General features: G+C 42.2%; 1 protein-coding gene across 1 annotated transcript in view; it reads right to left on the bottom strand.

Annotated features, from left to right (window-relative positions):
* Window positions 1-20,043, bottom strand: part of KLHL6 (kelch like family member 6) — a 49,387-nt gene that overhangs the window by 12,222 nt on the left and 17,122 nt on the right. The window contains exons 4-5 of the mRNA XM_040348976.1: window positions 8,224-8,461; window positions 4,588-4,790 (exon numbers count right to left, since the gene is read on the bottom strand). Of these exons, the coding sequence (XP_040204910.1) occupies window positions 4,588-4,790; window positions 8,224-8,461 (441 nt within the window). The remainder of the gene's footprint in view (window positions 1-4,587; window positions 4,791-8,223; window positions 8,462-20,043) is intronic.

The following is a 20,043-nucleotide window of genomic DNA, read 5'->3' as shown; positions in this document are numbered from 1 at the left end:
TGTTTCTCCTCAGTAAGCTTGCCCCCATCATCCGAGCTGTTCTGGCTGGGGGTTAGTCAGCCAGAACAGCTTGTTACAGGCAAAAGCGTTGGCTGGAGATAATCTTGTGACGTCACCACGCACCGTCTGACAGCCTGATAGCTTGTAGCTGTGTGTTTGTATGTTTTTTCCTTTGTTGTGCTTGAGAATAATTCTTGGAATAAAACACCAATGATTTATCGCTCTATGAAGTTCCTCTCTTCTGTTTTTTAACTGGTTAACGACCGCCCAATGTATATATACATCCTGTTTCTAAAGATGGATATCTCGGTAACGGCAGCAGCTGCTGCCACAACCGAGATATCCATCTCTTCAGTGAGCGGTCCTGTCTCCTCAGCGGATTTGCCGCAAGATCGCCGTTATCGGTGGCGGGAGAGGGGACCCCCCTCCTGCCGCTCTCCCGCGCCCTCCGCCACTTACTGGAGCCGTCGGTAGCGGCGGAGGCGATCGGGTCCTTTCAGCTGCTGTGTGGGGATGCGAGTGAGGGCAAGATGGCCCCCACCCGTCCCCATAACCTCCTCTGTAGCTCAAAAAATTAAACCTATAGAATTTTTTAAACGTCGCCTATGGAGATTTTTAAGGGTAAAAGTTTGACGCCATGCCACGAGTGGACGCAATTTTTAAGCGTGTCATGTTGGGTATCATTTTACTTGGCGTAACATTATCTTTCACAATATATAAAAAAATTGGGCCAAATTTACTGTTGTCTTATTTTTTAATTAAAAAAAGTGATTTTTTTCCAAAAAAAGTACGCTTGTAAGACCGCTGCGCAAATACGGTGTGACAAAAAGTATTGCAATGACTGCCATTTTATTTTCTAGGGTGTTAGAAAAAAATATATATAATGTTTGGGGGTTTTCAGTAATTTTCTAGCAAAAAAGAAATGTTTTAGTCTTGTAAACACCAAATCTGAAAAACACCTTCTGTCCTTAAGTGGTTAAATATCCTAATATCTGCTGGAGGAGTATTGAGCGGAGCATTCGAGAAGTGGTTTATCCATCCTGTTAAACTTTTCTACTTAGGGGTGTACTCACTTTTGTTGCCAGCGGTTTAGACATGAATTGCTGTGTGTTGAGTTATTTTGAGTGGACAGCAAATTTACACTTACATTATACAATCTGTACACTCACTAATTTACATTGTAGAAAAGTGTAATTTCTTCAGTGTTGTCACATGAAAAGATATAATAAAATATTTACAAAAATATGAGGGGTGTACTCACTTTTGTGAGATACTATAAATATATGTAGCGCCCTGCTCCCAATGAGTGGGCGCTATATGTTGAAATTATAGAGGAATAAACAATATAAAAGAGCCGCGCCAAAATATCAAAACAAATATCTATGTAACATTATGGACAGTCCACAGATGATATGAATGGTGGTGGATTATCAGCTAATCATCCAGCAAAAACCGAATCAGTGTATTGATCAGAGGCTGATTTGCATGTAGACACATTGGTTTGTTCAATTTTCAATGCACCTGGTGACATGCATACAATTTGTGTAATCCCACCACCAGAGATGTATATCAGCTTACCAGATGGCAAGCCTTTAGTGCAATTGGCTATAACCCAGCCACGGCCTTTGAATCCCCTGGGCTAAGATGCTCCAAGATTCCCAGTTCAATGGCAGCCTTGGTATGGAAAGTGATGAGTGTTTGCAGTTTGGAATGCAAACACACCCGTCAGTAAAACGATATTCGTAACCCAATCCGGTTCACATGCAGGCAGGAAGACAGAAAGGACGCAATAGCGTGATACCGTAGGTATAACAGATTTATTAAAAACAGTAGTGTACTTACACTTATGCAGTTTAAAACAGCGTGTAATATGTAAAAAGCCGGCCGGCTTAAGGAGCCCTCCTCCTAGGCGTGGTGACGTCACTGACGCTGCCTCCAGACGCGTTTCGTCCTATTGGACGTTCTCAATGGGGGTAGGGCTAGCAACAGTGATATACACCATATATAGCGGCCACTCAATGCAAAGGGTGGTCCATAGAAATATATATAAACACTACACGGTTTTATATTTTTTGTTAATAATCCATAGAGAACGAAGCTCCATCCTCGTTATTAAAGCGATGGTGCTTGCCTTGTACTCTTTTCCCTGGCCGCGCTAGTTATGCGCGGTTGTATGGGCAAGCTTTCCCTCAACAAAGATGGCGGGGTCTGTTTCTATGGACCACCCTTTGCATTGAGTGGCCGCTATATATGGTGCCTCACTGTTGCTAGCCCTACCCCCATTGAGAACGTCCAATAGGACGAAACGCGTCTGGAGGCAGCGTCAGTGACGTCACCACGCCTAGGAGGATTTACATATTACACGCTGTTTTAAACTGCATAAGTGTAAGTACACTACTGTTTTTAATAAATCTGTTATACCTACGGTATCACGCTATTGCGTCCTTTCTGTCTTCCTGCCTGCATGTGAACCGGATTGGGTTACGAATATCGTTTTACTGACGGGTGTGTTTGCATTCCAAACTGCAAACACTCATCACTTTCCATACCAAGGCTGCCATTGAACTGGGAATCTTGGAGCATCTTAGCCCAGGGGATTCAAAGGCCGTGGCTGGGTTATAGCCAATTGCACTAAAGGCTTGCCATCTGGTAAGCTGATATACATCTCTGGTGGTGGGATTACACAAATTGTATGCATGTCACCAGGTGCATTGAAAATTGAACAAACCAATGTGTCTACTTGCAAATCAGCCTCTGATCAATACACTGATTCGGTTTTTGCTGGATGATTAGCTGATAATCCACCACAATTCATATCATCTGTGGACTGTCCATAATGTTACATAGATATTTGTTTTGATATTTTGGCGCGGCTCTTTTATATTGTTTATTCCTCTGTCATTGCACGCTAGCCGCTGCCTAAAGACTGTATTGTGGTAGCACGGTTTTTTGTTGTATATGTTGACATTATAGTTGCCTGGGCAGTAGTTTGGCCCAGAGAGATTTTTTCAAATTCATGGCTCTGTTCCAGTTTAGCTGGTTGTATGATTTTCCCTCTGACGTTGGGTGTCGCTGAGTTGGAAAGGCAACAGTCTGGATGCATTGGGAACCTCTTTCCTAGAAGCAGTCCAGAGGGTGTGGTCAACCCGCTGTGCATTCTGGGAGAAGGTACTTAAAGGGTCACTAAAGGATTTTTTTAGCTAAATAGCTTCCTTTACCTTACTGCAGTCGTGGTTTCATGTCCTCACTGTTCTGGACACTTCCTGGTTGTCTGTTTCCTGATGACCACAGTACTGGGAGTTTCTAGTTTCGTTTTCCAAACCATCACTGCTCTATGGCTCTGTATAGCACACAGGCACGATAACATGCAAAAACGAAACTAGATGCAAAAACGAAACTAGAATCTACAGGTACATTATATGATTGATTTGTATCTATTTTTAATCGTTTTTAAAAGGAATCAGTTAACTATTATGTCTCTATACCCTGTAAACGGTCATTTCAGCATAAAGCTGGTTTAGCTGTTGCTATTACTAGTATACTATTATGTTATCATATATATATATATTTTTTAATAATTTACAGACTTCTGATCTGTTGACGTTCTAATATCCGCACATCTTGACTTAGTGGATCTGACTACCACTGGTCACTGCCGTGGCCGGTTGCTCCTCTCAGCTCTTGGGACCTGTGGGCTGCGTTTTGGTATATATAATTCAGTTTTTAGCAGAGTTGGTGAGCACACAGTAATTTCTTTGTTACCTGTGTGTTATTATTATGTAACAAGTTGAGTTATAAATTGTGTATTAATGACGTATTTTTATGTCCTAAACAGACCACACAATTCAAAAGAAAAGTTGCAAGGCCCTGACGAAGCACCCATGTGCGAAACTTGTTGGCCAGCTGCACACTGTTATTTATCCCGCTTTTGTAACTATTGTGGTCCATGCTAATATTTGAATATTTGTTTTTAATGAGTATTATTACATTTTGATACAAACTGAAAAATTTAACTGTTAGTAATGCAGGACTGTAAATAGCCATTTATCAGGTGATTATGTATCATTACAGATAGATAAATAGTGAAAATGTTAATGTTAAAGTCAACTGTTAAAGAATACAATAAATGTACCATGAATGTACCATGAATCAGTGTTTTTTTTTTAAATCAGTTAACAAATGTAGTAAAATAATGCACCTAAACTATCATTGGCAGTACATGTTCAATAATGCAGGTGTATTTGTGTCTGTGTGCATTGGGGTATCTTCCAGAATGAATTACCGTGGCCGTCAAACACAAATGTGTGAGTCCAGTCCAAGGCAGTACAATTTTTACCAAGCCTGCATGACACCCCAATTAAATGTTTTCATGACATGGCTCCTAGCTTAGCACAGAAGCATAGCATGAAATATATTTCTCTATAAAAAAAGAGAGGTGTCCTACTTTAATATGCTCCTATGGTTTGTTCAGCAAATCTATACAGTGAAAGGAAAGTTACACTTCAAGCCTTTTTCAGTAAGGTATAGCTCCTAGTAACTAATCAGTGTACAGCAGAAGATGACAAGCAACACGCAAACCACACTTACCTCTGTCCAGCAGTTGTGAAAAGGATCATATGCTTCAACGCTGTACATTCTCTGGTTGCCATCAAAGCCACCAATTGCATAAACTTTACCACACAGTGCCGCCATTTTGTGCCTCCACCTGCCCACATTCAGAAATTCTATTTGTATCCATTTATTGAGAGAAGAGTTATATTTCCAAACTTCATGTTGTGTTTCTTTTCCACCTAAAACAGCAATTTTGGAATAAGGTCTACAAGTTTGTGGACATTAATAAACATTTAAACAGTGACACAAATAGGAAACTCTCATCACATAAGACAATAAGAAGAATATGTCCATCAATACATACAGTACAGCACTTCACCTTTTGTAGTGAATGTAAACCAAAGATACTGATAAATAGATACAATGAAAAACAACCAATGTATGGATACTCTGGGCCAGATCCACAAAGGAGTTACGCTGGCGTATCTATTGATACGCCGCGTAACTTCTAGTTTGCTCCGGCGTATCTTTGTTTTGTATCCACAAAACAAGATACGCCTGAAGCTGGGCTAGATCCGACTGGCGTACGCCTTCGGATCTAAGGTGCATATTTACGCTGGCCGCTAGGTGGCGTTTCCATTGATTTTCGCGTCGAGTGTGCAAATTAGCTAGATACGGCGATCCACGAACGTACGTCCGGCCGGTGCATTTTTTTTACGTCGTTTCCGTAAGGCTTTTTTTGGCGTATAGTTACCCCTGCTATATGAGGCGTATCCTATGTTAAGTATGGACGTCGTTCCCGCGTCGAATTTTGAAAATTTTACATTGTTTGCGTAAGTCGTTCGCGAATAGGGCTTTGCGTAGAATGACGTCAAGTAAAATTAACATAAAACACGCCCACATCTTTAACATTACGTCAGCAGATTTACGCTACGCCGCCGTAACTTTAGAGGCAAGTGCTTTGTGAATACAGCACTTGCCTCTCAAAGTTGTGGCGGCGTAGCCTTAATACGATATGCTACGCCGGACTAAAATTAAGATCCGCTACGTGGATCTGGCCCTTTTGTTTTTTTTTCAGCAGGAATGTGGGGGGAATGCATTTCCGGCACCTCCAGCACTGAATGTGTATAATGGCAAGGGGTGCTTAGGTGTGGTGAAGGGTCTATTGATGCTGGCTGCTGGGGGATCTTTTGTCACTGAGGGCAATCTATTGCTGCTGGGGGGTTAATTGTTGCTTGGAAAGAGCTACTAATAAAGTAGGGTTCTATTGTTTATGGCTGCTGGAGGGTATATTGATGTTGGCTGCTGGGACATTTATTGTTAATGGCAGGGGTTTATTGTTGCTGGGGGGGGGGTCAATTGATGATGGATGTAGGGGATCTATTTACTGCCTTTCTTGTTATCATTAACAAATTCCATACAAATTATTCAGCACCACAAAACGATACAAAAAAATTGTGTAAAAGCCAGTGGGTGGATTAAGCCCGCTTTTTGTTACATAAAACCACAGGTTTTTGATTCTGTAATGTTACAACCCTAGGCACTGTGCAGGCCAGCTGCCAGAATCCAAACAACTGGTGACGTCATTGGTTGATAAGGAGGACATTGAGCACCTATGCAGCATCCTTGTCTGTATCTGACCCACGCCACTCTCTGTCAGCACTAAGGTCAATGTTAGCTGCATGGAGGAGAGAAACTGAAGAAGAAGAAATGCTGGAACACTAGTCAGTACTAGTGTACAAAAGTGTATTAACTTTGAAAGAATAAATCACCTCTAATATTGGGTGTTCTATGTGTATGGCTGCTGTTGCAATATGCAAAAATATTAGCTTAATTTTTAAAATTTTAGAATGAGGTGGATGCCTGGAAAAAGGTTGAGAAACCCTGCCTTAGAGGCAGGGCTGGTGCAAGGATTTTTGCCGCCCTAGGCGAAGGTTTATTTGCTCCACCCCTCACCCCAGCCCCTTTGCCCTGCCCGTGTATGTAGTGGAGGTGGCGGAAGTGAAGATTTTTGCGGCACCTCTTCACCTATTTTTTTCAGCCGTGGTCCTGCACCTACGCCTCTGGACCCAGACAAAAGACAAATAGTGGCGGCACCGGCTCGCTTCTTCACCCCAGCCGTGGTCCACAAGTATATGGACAGGCTAGGATAGTACATAGATAGGCTGGGGTAGTATATGGACAGGCTAGGGAAGTATATATAGACAGGTTAGGGTAGTATATAGGCAGGCTAGGGTAGTATATAGACAGGCTAAGGTAGTAAATAGACAGGCTAGGGTTGTATATGGACAGGCTAGGTTAGTATATAAACAGGCTAGGCTAGTGTATATACAGGCTAGGGTAGTATATGGACAGGTTAGGGTAATATATAGACAGGCTAGGGTAGTATATGGACAGGCTAGGTTAGTATATAAACAGGCTAGGCTAGTGTATATACAGGCTAGGGTAGTAAATGGACAGGTTAGGGTAATATATAGTCAGGCCAGGGTAGTATATGGACAGGCTGGGGTAGTATATGGACAGGCTAGGCTAGTGTATAGACAGGCTAGGATAGTATAGAGACAGGCTAGGATAGTATATAGACAGGCTAGAGTAGTATATAGACAGACTAGGGTAATATATAGACAGAGTAGAGTAGTAAATAGACAGGCTAGGGTAGTATATAAACAGGCTAGGGTAGTAAATGGAAGACTTCCCCTATGTTGATCCGTGATCAGAGTAGATTCCTGTGTTCAGGGGATTTCTCTGGTAGGCAGACACTGGTGTGGCTTATATTCTACATATAATAATAAACACACACACATTTCCATGTGGGACTGTCACAACAGACAGTCAGGTGATTGCTTCCACCAATCAGGTTCCCTCTGCCCTATGACCCACAGTTTGGAGCCCAGGTACTTCTCCCTTATGCCTCATCAACTCCCCTCCATCCTAATCCCCCAGACAAGTCCAGACAAGACTCCACTTTCTGTGAAGGAGGCTGCATCTCGGCAGTTTCTCTGCTCTATATGGCGCTGATAGCATAAGGTAGCAGCAGCCCGGCACAGGAATCACTCCGCCTCATCACTCACATCCCCACTCAACTGGTGAGCCACACCACAGAACCCTGTCAGCAACACGCCCCGGAACGGCTCTGGCAGAGTTTTGAAGAGGCAGTGGTGGGGCTGGGAGCCATGTGGCCCAGGAAAGAGCACCGTGCCACTGACAGCCCACATACAGCAGTCCACAGACAGCAGTCCTTCTGCCTGGGGGGCGGTGCCCCGACCGATGTGCGCTCTAAGCTGGCGCCTACCTTTCCTATAGGTAGCGCCGGCCCTGCTTAGAGGTTACATTATCCTTCTTTCCCTGTAATAAGAAGCTTACCAGTGGAAACCTCCTGTTCTCCAATTTGTTTTAACTGTTGATGTAAACAGTACTCAACTATACAAGGAGAGGATCAGAGGCATTGTAATTGTCCTTTGCTATTATGCAATGTTTGTAATTTTGTATTCTCTTTTTGTCTTGGAAAATCTTAATAAACATTTATTGACAAAAAAAGCAGAAAATGAAAGAGAGAAAAAACTGAATGGATAATTATTCAACTATCTACAAGTTGGCAGAAATAAGTACTGCATATTGTTAGATGGCCAGGTAATCAAGTAAAAAAAACGTTTGCGAAAACATCATACATGCCTGAAATGTAGACTTCATTTTTAAAGGTAATGCATGCAAATTCTACCCATTTTTTCGGTTCACTTTCACTTTCTTGTTCACACACTGGTAATTTTGCAACCTCCAGGCGACTTCTTCTTAGGGGATCTAGGCAAGTTACTTCAGTAACAAACTTTTCATCTTTAGTGCATCCACCAATTATCATGAAAACCTCAGACTGATACTCATGAATCCGTGGTTTTGTCCTCTCAGAAATTATCTAAAAAAAGAAAATAAATGTTTGTGTTTAACAATAGAAGCTTAGTCAAAAATTTTGAAATTGACATATGTATTTACAACTAGGGCACAGACACGTGGCCCCCAACGAGTGGCTCATTGTTGTCTTCTAGCTCCTGCTTACACACTTTGCATAAATATGAAGCTTTGCAGAAACTGCCCATTGGATATAATTAATGCAAGAATAACAGTAGAATTTTTACAGGAGGGGATTCAAACTATGTTTAAGTGGTTAAGTGTGTTCTAGGGAGTGCTTCTAACTGTAGGGGGATGGGCTATGTGTGACATGACACTGATCACCGCTCCCGATTACAGGGAGCTGTGATCAGTGTCCTGTCACTAGGAATAATGGGGAAATGCTTGTTTACATCAGCATTTCCCCATTCTTCCTCTCTGTGAGACGATCGCAGTCGGACTCACGGAGCTTGCGGCGCGCGCCCACAATGCCGTATCTTAAAGGGGACATACAGGTACGTCCATCTGCCCATAGGAGCCATTGTGTCTACGTATATAGTCGTGCACTGATCCTTAAGTGGTTAAGATGCTGATAGGACAGCATGATTATTACACAGGTGTGCCTTAGGCTGGCAACAATAAAAGGCCATTCTAAAATGTGCAGTTTTACTGTATTGGGGGGTCCAGGGGGGTCTGAAAACCAGTCTGTATCTGGTGCGACCACCATTTGCCTCACACAGTGCATCACATCTCCTTCGCATAGAGTTGATCAGGTTGTTAACTGTGGCCTGTGGAAGGTTGCGTTTATAATTTTGCTCAGTGTATTTTAACCATTCGACCTCCAAAAGGTTTTACCCTGTTCATGACCAGGGCATTTTTAGCCATTTAGCACTGTGCTACTTTAACTGGCAATTGCTCGGTAATGCAACTGTATACGCAAATTAAATTTATAAAAAAAAAATATCACAAAAATTGATTTTTGGTGGTATTTATTTAGCACTGTTTTTTTTTTTTTTGTTATATAAACGGAAAAAAATTGAAAATCCTGAAAAAAAAACATGTTTTTCTTAAGTTTCTGCTATAACATTTTGCAAAATAATCTTTCTTCATAAAAATGTATTTGGCTACATTTCTTTGGTAGAACACAACCCAAATCAGTGTATAATATTTAGTCTGTATGAAAATTATAGAGTCTACAAACTATGGTATGTATATTTGAAAATATATTCTAATGTACTGACAGCCTATCTTATTTTTTGAGGCCCTAAAATGTCAGGACAGTACAAATACCCCCCAAATGACCCATTTTTGTAAAATAGACAGTCCAAAGTATTTAGTAAAAGGCATGGCAGGTTGCTTGAGTTTGTAATTTTTTGTCACAATTAAAAAAAATTGAATTTTTTTTCACAATGTTTTTTCACATATTGTCACCAGTATAGTACAGTGTCATCATTTGACTGGTGTGGCAGTGATACTGACTGGTACCAGTATGTAAAAAATAAATAAATAAATGTATTAAATTAAAAAATATATATATTTCATTTAAGATATTATCAGGGATTTTTTTTTTTAACAGTGTGATTGCTTGTTACAGTGATGATCACTGTAACAGTAATCGTCTGAACTGTCATGACTGGCTTTGATTGTTTACTATTGTGATGCTGTGATTGACCACAGCTAATCACATGGTACAGGGTGCTGTGATTGTCCAAGGTACCATGTGATAGCTATGGGCCAATCACAGTATCTCAACAGTAAGCAAGCTTTCAGGAATGGAAGCCATTCATGACAGTTTTGCTTACATGTAATCATGTGATGGGTATGATTGGTCACCGCCGGACACAGCTGAACACCCCAGGGCTACATTCACATTTGTTAGTGTGGCATATTCAGGCAATTTTAAACGTTTTTTTTTTTTTTTTGTACAGTTGTTTTCACATGTTTTAGAAGCTATGTGCCATACAGGACTTTCTTTGGGGCAGGATTGCATGTTTTTTTAATAATAGGAAGCCTTAAAAAAAAATAAGATTTCTCAAGTTTTTTCCCCATTAAAGTTGATTTAATTCCCCAAAAAAATGTATATATGTTATATTTCTTCATTAAGATAAAAAAAAAAAATGAGAAATAGGTGTCCATTTTCCCCCCTTGATGTGACAGACAGGTAATTTTCACAAGTGTGAGAGAGGCATTCTGTGTACTTCACATCCCCCCTCCTTTCTTCTCCAGGATTGGCTGCTCCACACGTCAGCATGATTGGGCATGCTGAAGTCATGTGGCGACTTTCCTGGGTTTTGACTGGATGTTAGTGATCATGGGGCATAATCCACGAGACCAACAGAAGTTCAGTGTAAAAAATATGATGCCTGGTCAAGGGGAGTGTAGAGGTGGGAGGGGAGTCTACTGACATCATGACTTTACCCACTGAGCCTTGGACAACAGACCTGCCCACAGAATCCGGAGTATTGCAGGGTTCCAAACAGCTAAAGGGGAGATATTTGATGATAGGTAAGGATACATGTAGGAGGCATGTATATCCTTTTAGAGCAGCACTATGGAAGTCATTTAGAAATTATGAGAGTGGGTTTACATCCACTTTAAGGTCTGTGGAGCCAAAAATGCCTAAATTGTCCCAAAAAGTGGCACACAAGTGTAAACAGGCACCATTTAAAACAATATTGAGGGTTTTGTAGATTTTGAGTTATAAAAGGCTCAGGTGTGAATGACTTTAGTGTCTAGGTTATTATTTCTAAATATTAAACAGTGTACAGGGATCAATAACATACAAACTAAGAATATCCTTGTTATAAAATGGTTATGTTGATAATATTAAAAAGTTAACAATTTAGAAGATGCATAATGCTATTAAGATTAATGGTTGCGCTATTTGACTGTTTATTATACTTTCATGCTTCAGAACTGTCAGCAGGTGGAGACAGAGGACAAAGAGACAGTAAATCACACATTGAACTCATTACAAAAACCTACGAGAGAAGCAAGAATTCAGCAATAAATTAATATACTATAGGAATATTTGTTTACATGAGTCTGCATTTTGCTTTTTGATGCATTTTTGGCAAAAAAAAAAGACGACTGCTCAGTGGCAGCTTTCATCTTCTCTAACCCTAATGCCCTAATTTCCGTCGGAAATTACAGGGGGAAAACCGAGAACCTGCTCAGTAACTTTTCCCCCGTACACACGAGAGGTTTTCCCGTCGGGAAAACTCAGATGAGAGCTTTGGTCGGGAATTCCGACCGCGTGTATGCTCCATTGCAGTTTTTCCCATAAGAAAACTGCCGAAAACTGCCGGGAAAAAGTGGAAAAAAGAGAGCAGGTTCTCTTTTATTTGTCTGTCGGTTTTTGGGCAGTTTTCCCGTCGGAAAAACTGTGTGGAGCATACACACGGCTGGGATTCCTGGCCAAAAGCTCTCCTTGCTAACAGGCTAATTGTGATTTAAGAGTTTTACATGTGCATGATCACCTCATCTATTGCAATCTACTTGGTCCTGAGCCAATATGAAGACTCACCCAAATTTACCAACTGTAATTAGTATAGTAGCTGGAAACTGAAGATGTTGGCGTTTAAATGTTTAATGCCGCGTACACACAACCGTTTTTCATGACAAGAAAAATACAAAAATTGAATTGGTCGTGAAAAACGGTCGTGTGTATGCTTTAACAAGGGGGAAAAAAACGTGCATGCTCAAAAGCAAGTTATAAGAAGGGGAAATTAGCAAAAGCAGCCCAAATGGTGGCGCCATTCGAATGGAACTTCCCCTTTATAGTGCCGTCCTACTTGTTGTCGTACGTGTTGTACATCACCGCAATTTGCTCGAGCATTTTTTTTTTCACGAACGTGTGTATGCAAGGCAGGCTTGAGAGGAATCACGACAGATCACGTCAAGAAAATCTTTTTTTTTTCATGACATGAATAATGGTCGTGTGTACGTGGCATAAGGCCTGGTTCACACTAGTGCACAGGAACAGAATCATATGGGAAATCCTATTGTTTTCAATGGTGACCATTCAATGTGACTCAGAACAGTGCAATTTTGGAAAAGGTTCATGCACTACTCAGGTGTGATTTACAGTACTACTTGGCCCTATTGAATGTGTAAAGTTGCATCAAAGTCACACCACATAAGCGCACTGTAAATTAAAGCAAAGTCGCATGGCAGTAGTGTCAACTGAGCCTTATACAGAGACTTCTAGAACTTTTATTAAAAACAAAACACTACGAAGTGAACATACTGAAACTATGATGTTACTTTCTGATATTTGTCTTAACTGTAGATCTCTTACAATATGATGAGGCAAAATTAAAGTGGAAGTGAAATTAAAACTTATTTCACCAAAAGCCCCTCATCCTTCCCACCACATTAGTAATGAGAAGTACAGAACTCAGATTATACATTTCAGTGCTCCAGGTGGCAGACTTATGCGGCTCTCTGGCTTTTTTTTGCATTTCTTTTTTCTTAGGCTACTTGTACTGCACAAGCACTAGTCGGCACAGCTGCATAGGCTTCAATAGGGTGCCCATAGCCCTGTCTACATACAAATGAAGTTTGCATAGATAAATACCACTCAAAGTAGAAAAGAGGTCAAAAGAACAGGGATTGCAATAACCAGAGGTTTTATTAAAGTGTTAGTAAACCCACAGCAGATACAGTCAGTCTTCATATGCTGTAAAGCATGTTTGTTATACTCACTGTGGAACTTAAAGCGGAGGTTCACCCGTACATAAAACTTTTTCCCCCTAGATGGATGCTCGTTTTGTCTAGGGGAATCGGCTAGTTGTTTTAAAATATGAGCTGTACTTACCGTTTACGAGATGCATCTTCTCCGCCGCTTCCGGGTATAGGTCTTCGGGAGCGGGCGTTCCTATTTTGATTGACAGTCTTCCGAGAGGCTTCCGACGGTCGCATCCATCGCGTCACGATTTTCCGAAAGAAGCCGAACGTCTGTGCGCAGGCGCAGTATAGAGCCGCACCGATGTTCGGCTTCTTTCGGCTAATAGTGACGCGATGGATGCGACCGTCGGAAGCCTCTCGGAAGACTGTCAATCAAGAAGGAACGCCCGCTCCCGAAGACCCATACCCGGAAGCGACGGAGAAGATGCATCTCGAAAACGGGTAAGTAATGCTCATATTTTAAAACAACTAGCCGATTCCCCTAGACAAAACGAGCAGGAATCTAAGGGGATTTTTTGAAAAAAAATTCTTATGGGTGAACTCCCGCTTTAAGGGGTTAATCCTCTGCATTGTGTAAAAGGACTGTTTGATCCTGTCTTCTCTGATCCTCCCCTTCTTCCACAGTCCATAAACCATCTTCTGATAGAACAGAGCCTTGGGGGCACTCTGCACATGCTTAGTTTGGTGTATATTGCTAGAGATTTTTTCTTGGGAGGGTGTATGTGATCAGCACAGGGCCAATCAGCACTGTCCAGACAGAGGGTTAGGGGTCCTGCAGCCTCATAGGACAATCAGACGAGAATGAAAACTCCCCCTACAAGCTTTAACCAGACACTGATAAAAGTCACAACACTGATCTAACTGCTGATGAGAAAAGGTATTTAGCAGTTTATATTTACTAAAATAATTGAATTTCCATGTTCTGTGTACTGTGGGAGACCAGATATAGTGAATGCAGAGTCCTGGGTTTAGTAACACTTTAAGATCAAACACTCAATTCACATCCCTTAGATCTTCAGCTAACCCCTTGACACATTTTGCACCAAACAGGTCAACTAAGCAGGTAAACCTTTACACATACAGGTATATAGTAGCTGGTACCATGTGTTTTAGCGAAGATGCACTGTTCACAGCATCCACTGTTTTAACCACTTACAGACCAGAAGATTTTCCCCCTTATTAAACAGGCCATTTTTTGCGATACGGTACTGCATTGCTTTAACTGACAGTTGCGGGGTCATGCAACACTGTACCCAAACAAAATTGAAGTCCTTTTTTCCCCACAAATAGAGCTTTCTTTTGGTGGTATTTTATCACCTCTGCGGTTTATATTTTTTGCGCTATGAACATAAAAAGAGCGACAATTTAATATATATATATATATATATATATATATATATATATTTTTTTTTTTTTTTTACTTTTTGCTATAATAAATATAAATATGTAAAAAAAAAGAATTTCTTCATCAGATTAGGCCAATATGTATTTTTCTACATATTTTTGGTAAAAAAATCTTAGGGTTGTCAGAGAGAAACAAATGTGGGCACAAGGCTAAAAGTCATATTTTACATTTTAGATTTGCTTTTCCTTTATCTGGGTTCACACTGATGTGAATTGGATGAGAATTTTTCTGCATCAAATTCACATTACAGGAGAGTGTGACCGTCTCTCAATATAGCCGGTTCATACAGCTCTGAGGCAGCTGGTGTCTGCATTGGAAAAGGGTCCTGTGCATCTTTGGCTCAGTTTCAGGTGCGAATTCAAGCAAAAATTCAGACCTGATTTGCACCTGAATCTGTGAACAGGGATGCACCGGACCCCCTGCTGTGACCCGCGGCCACATCAGTGTGAACTCAGCCTCACACTAACCTCAACCCACAAACCTAACCTTATCCCTCAACTAAATCTAACCTTAAGATAACCTAGACAAGGGGTGCCGAACAAGTGGCCCGGGGCCAAATGTGGCCCGCAGAGCTCTCTGATGTAGCCCGCGACCTCCTGCTCTGGAATAGAATAGAATAGAATATTGTTATTAAAGGTAAGTTTATTACTAAAATCACAGTGTCAATATGGGCATATGTGTTCTGCAGTGGTTACTGGGCTGCTTTCAACTGATCCGCAGGTTCAGAGCAGTGCACCTGCGGGTTACCTGCACTGAGCCATAGTCTTCTATTTCCTGCGAGTTTGGTGAGCTTTCTGAAAGTGCACCACTCCTACAGGATATAATAGAAGTCTATGGCAAAGTGCAGCTAACCTGCAGCAAAGCCACAGGTGAACCCGCGGTGTGGGTAAACAACAGTACATCAGTGTGAAAACAGCCTTAGGCCCCTTTTACACGGTCAGTCCGACCCAATCAGACCCTCCATTCACCTTGAAGGAGTGGCAGATGTAAATGGACTTGTGTCCGTTTACAAAGGCCTACCTCCAATCCGGTCCGCTAAAAAAGAGTTCAGTGGGCTCTATAGAGTGGGCTGCCATCCACCCGCTTCGCTCATTCTGGCCCGCGACCGGTTTCAAAGTCGATTAAGTGGCCCCCGCTCTTCAAAAGGTTGGGCACCCCTGACCTAGACCCTAGAGTAATTCTTGATACTGAACCGTAGGGATGAATGTTTTCCCAGTCCCTGCCATCTGGCAGTGTTTTGTAGTTTTAAAAGGCCTCTATTAGAAATTGGTGCTCAGGGACTTTCGGTTTCACATCACCTTCCAGTCATTCTGTTGAGTTCCCAGAGGTCTGTGCAGGGGGTGTGGGGCTGTGGATTCTGCCAAAAAAGCTGAAAAGAATTTGTCATCACTGAGTTGAGCATAACTCTGACAAAACAGCCTGGTCCAGAATGTTTTTTAGCTGAGGGGAAAGTCTTCTGTCAGCAGGTCGAGTGCCTGTCATAAGAGGTTCCAGAATAAGAGTCAGAGCCTTAGCCTAGAGACACCTTTGGGCAGGCTATGTGCCCGGTGCTATGCTGACTCAATCTGTCCTATGCTAGTGTCATCACTGGAATGGAAAAATTCTCTGTATTACAAAGGTTGAGAAAGGCTGCTCTATGAGCTACAAGTGCTGTATTAAAGTCCAAGTAGAGAAAAGCTGCTGCACACAGGTAATATTCTCCGGCTGCAAAGCAATGGATTGTGTACAGAAATAAAGATGTTTTTGCAAGGATTGAGTGTGCAGCCATCCTATCTTTTGTGTTCTAAATGCTGTATTAACATGGCAAAATGTCAAAGAAAGTTGTGGCAAACTATATCATCCAACAGTAGTACTACTTGCTTAAAGCCTCCTCTCATCAAGAATTAATTTCTCTCTCCAGTAGGGTTTCATGGCCCCCCCTTTTCCCAACATGACTTGACAACTTCAGAAAACTTACCTCAAGTTCCATGACCCATGTCAAGTTTAATTTGGTATCCTCTAGTGCAGTGGTTTTCAACCTTCTAGTGCCGTGACCCCTTGATAACATTTTCCAAGTTGTGGGGACCCCCAACAGCAGGGCCGATCCGCCCCATAGGCTCACTATGCAATCCGCTTAGGGCCCCGCAAAGCTGCGGAGGGCCCCCCAAATTACTAGAGGCCCCGCCTGGTGAGAAGTCATTTTCGGCCCCTCACCCCGCTTCTCAACTCGCTGGCTGCATGGGAGAAGAGGTAAGAAGTCAGCACCCCCTGCTTCTCACCTTAATGTAAGGCCCCGTACACATGGTCGAACATGTCTGCTGAAACTGGTCCGCGGTGTGTACACACATCAGACCAAAAGCTCCCAGGAGACATGTCCGATGAAAACGGTCCGCGGACATGTCTCCTCGTGTGTACGGGGCCTAAGATGTAATTTCCAACAGCAGAAGACCCCCTCCCCGCTTCTCAACTTTAATGTGTCATGTCTTTTTGCTTAGGGCCCCAGGGAGGTCAGGATCGGCACTGCCCAACAGTAAAATTATTTTCATAGCGTGGGTTGTCAGCACCCAAGGCAAGACAAGTAATTTGCGCCCCTAACCCACAGGCATTTAGCGCTCCCAGAGTCCTTTTAATGGCAACTATAATCACAGGTAGTGTTACTCACGGTGTCTCCGACTTTGTGGTGTCTCGTAGCAGTGACACCGATGGCCAAAATCAGGAGATAGGGTCTCCTCCAGCCCCTCCCACTTCACATTCCTCACCAGTCAGCTGACCTCTAGTCTCTGCCCCCCAGCCATGCCGTGAACTGAATGGGCGCCTGCGAAGAGGCTGAGTGGGCGGCTGCTGGCTCCAGGAACAGCCCAGCTGGGTGGCCACAGGATCCAGGGATAGCCCTGCTGGGCAGCCGCAAATAGGCTGGGAGAGCGGTGCAGGCTTCAGGAACATCCCAGGATATGGTGACCCCTGGCAAATCTTTATTCGACCCCCGAGGGGGTCCCGACCCCCAGGTTGAGAACCACTGCTCTAGTGTGTATTAATGTTGTTGTTTACTATTTGACGCCAAAGCTGGCCATACACCAGTTAAATTTTGTTTTAAAATATTTTGTTTTCAGAGAATTTGATTTTCTAATAGCTATTGGGATCAAATCATCATTTTTTTGAGTATAGTGATGTATAGTGAAAAAAAAAATGGAAAGAGCAGGGTGGAAATATTTTCTCAAACAAAATTCTAAATTCTATCCAGGAAATTCCGTTCATTACTAAATCAAATGTTAATAGCAAACAGAGGATTGCATTCATCATCAAGTCTCTAATGGCAATGTCGAAACTGATACTTTGTACAAAAGTTTGTACAAAAATCTATCAGTGTACATCCAGCTTATTTGGAAAAAGTAAACATTAAATTGTCATTGATGGAGAAAAAAAATATACCCTGCCCAATAAAGTTCTACTTTTACTGGTACAATGTTTTTATTGACATGTAAAGGGAAACCAGATGCCATAATCCCAAGCAGGGGATAAAAACATGAAACATAAAGTTCACACAATAACGCAACAATTATTTTTTTGCTATAAGACAAAAATGATAAACTAACAGTGCAGACTCAGGGGCTGATGTGGACAGGGAGAGTGGAACTGTTCGCAATAACAGGGAGAACTAAACCAGAAGCACACGACAAACAAAAATAACAGCAAAACAAAAAGTAGGGGGACACAAAAAAGAAATAAGGGGTAGGAGGGGGGATTAAAGGGAGTGAAGGAGCAGAGCGCTGAGCAAGAGGCCCAGAAATAGAAAAGAGTAATAGGAGAAACTAGAAAGAGGTAAGAAAAAAAGGTTCCCCCAGCCTGGAGTCAAGTTAGTTTGAGAGGCCTAGGCTGGCCGGGAGAAGAGTAGGAAATTCACAGGACCACCACCGGGTCCATGCTTTGAGGAATTTAGCATGGGAGTCATGGAGGATACTGATCATCATTTCATTGATCATGAGGGTCATCAAGGTGTTCTTCACCTCCGAAAATGCTAGAGCTGGCCTTTTCCATGCCCTTGCTATTGTACGCTTAGCTGTGATAAACAGATGTGGCAATTTTCTGTTTTTAACGCATACTATAGACAGGTTAATTGGTTTTCTGCAAGCAGGTCGGTAAGTAGGCTTGGTTTTTCCCTGGGCATTCCCCAGGTTGTTGTTGTTATCTGCTTTAGCCCTCCAATGCTACTTACTGTTATGGCCAGCTATAGATGGGGGCGGTGGACACCCTTATGCTTCACCTGTGGTGTTTATATTGGTCCACCAGTACACCAACACCTTTGCAGCCATTGTGCTACATGCTGGGTGCTTGGTGTGCTCCTGTACCTTTAAGGAGGGGTGGCTCCCCTTCAGTTCACCTGCCCTTTTCTATCCATTTAAATGCATGTGCCTCCATTGTGAGGACGCTCATTGTTTAGTGTTAGGACCAGAGATTACAGGATGCCTTGCGTGGCTCTGTGGCTCACGCATGCGTTTGCAAATGCGTGCGGACAAAACCCCTGTTTTTAACGCATACCGTAGACAGGTTTTTCCTGGGCATTCCCCAGGTTGTTGTTGTTATGTGGTAAGAGAAGAGGCCTGGGATTGGACAATGGAGCAATGCACATTTGGGGTCCTTATGGAAAGGTAAGTGGAAGAAGAGTCAAAAGACCCTTGACCAAAATCCCACGAGGACCACTATATGTGTATTTAATCTCCTCGATGGCCACACCCCTGGAAGCATCTATCACTATAGGATGGGTTTAACCTCCCTGGCAGTAATCCTGAGTCTGGCTCGGGGTGGAAATCCAGTACCATTAGCGTTATCCCCGAGCCAGACTCGAGATCGCATCACAGTATCCAGGTGGAGTTTACTTACCTTGTCCTCTGGATCCTGCAATGTCTCCCTGCTGTGTGATCAAGCTGTCTCCTCCCTCGATTCACACAGTGCCCGTGTGGCACTGAGCTCCGTTCCCTGTGACGTTACGACGCACGGGGGGCGGAGATCGGCGCCAAATTCAAAAAAATAAAAACACAGTACACATATAGTATACTGTAATCTTACAGATTACAGTACTGTATACAATAATTACACAGCCCCTTTGTCCCTAGTGGTCTGCCCAGTGACCTGCATGCACTTTTATATAATAAAGACTGTTCTTTCTGCCTGGAAACTGTAGATTGTCCATAGCAACCAAAAAGTGTCCCTGTATGTCAAAAGTGGTTTTAGACCAGCTAGAAAACAGCGATAATAAATTAGAATCACTTGCAGAATTGAGCGATGGCGATTTGTGGGGAAATTCATCATCAAACACTGAAAGTAATCATTTTTAATATTATTATTTGTTAGAATTATTTATAGTTATTTATTATATTATAATTTATGATTTTGTGTTTCAAACTTTATCATACCCGGGATGTCTACTAGACTCTTGTTTAGGACATATTTAAATTAATTTAAGTTATTCCTAAGAATTAAAGGCCTAGAATATAAAACGCCAAATTTCCATGCAAAACAATTGTACCGCTTTCAGCACC

This window comes from Rana temporaria, chromosome 4 (assembly GCF_905171775.1).
Source record: "Rana temporaria chromosome 4, aRanTem1.1, whole genome shotgun sequence".
NCBI classification, from domain to species: domain Eukaryota; kingdom Metazoa; phylum Chordata; class Amphibia; order Anura; family Ranidae; genus Rana; species Rana temporaria.
The sequence above is the reverse complement of the archived record's forward strand: the minus strand, read 5'-3'. Positions and strand labels throughout refer to the sequence as shown.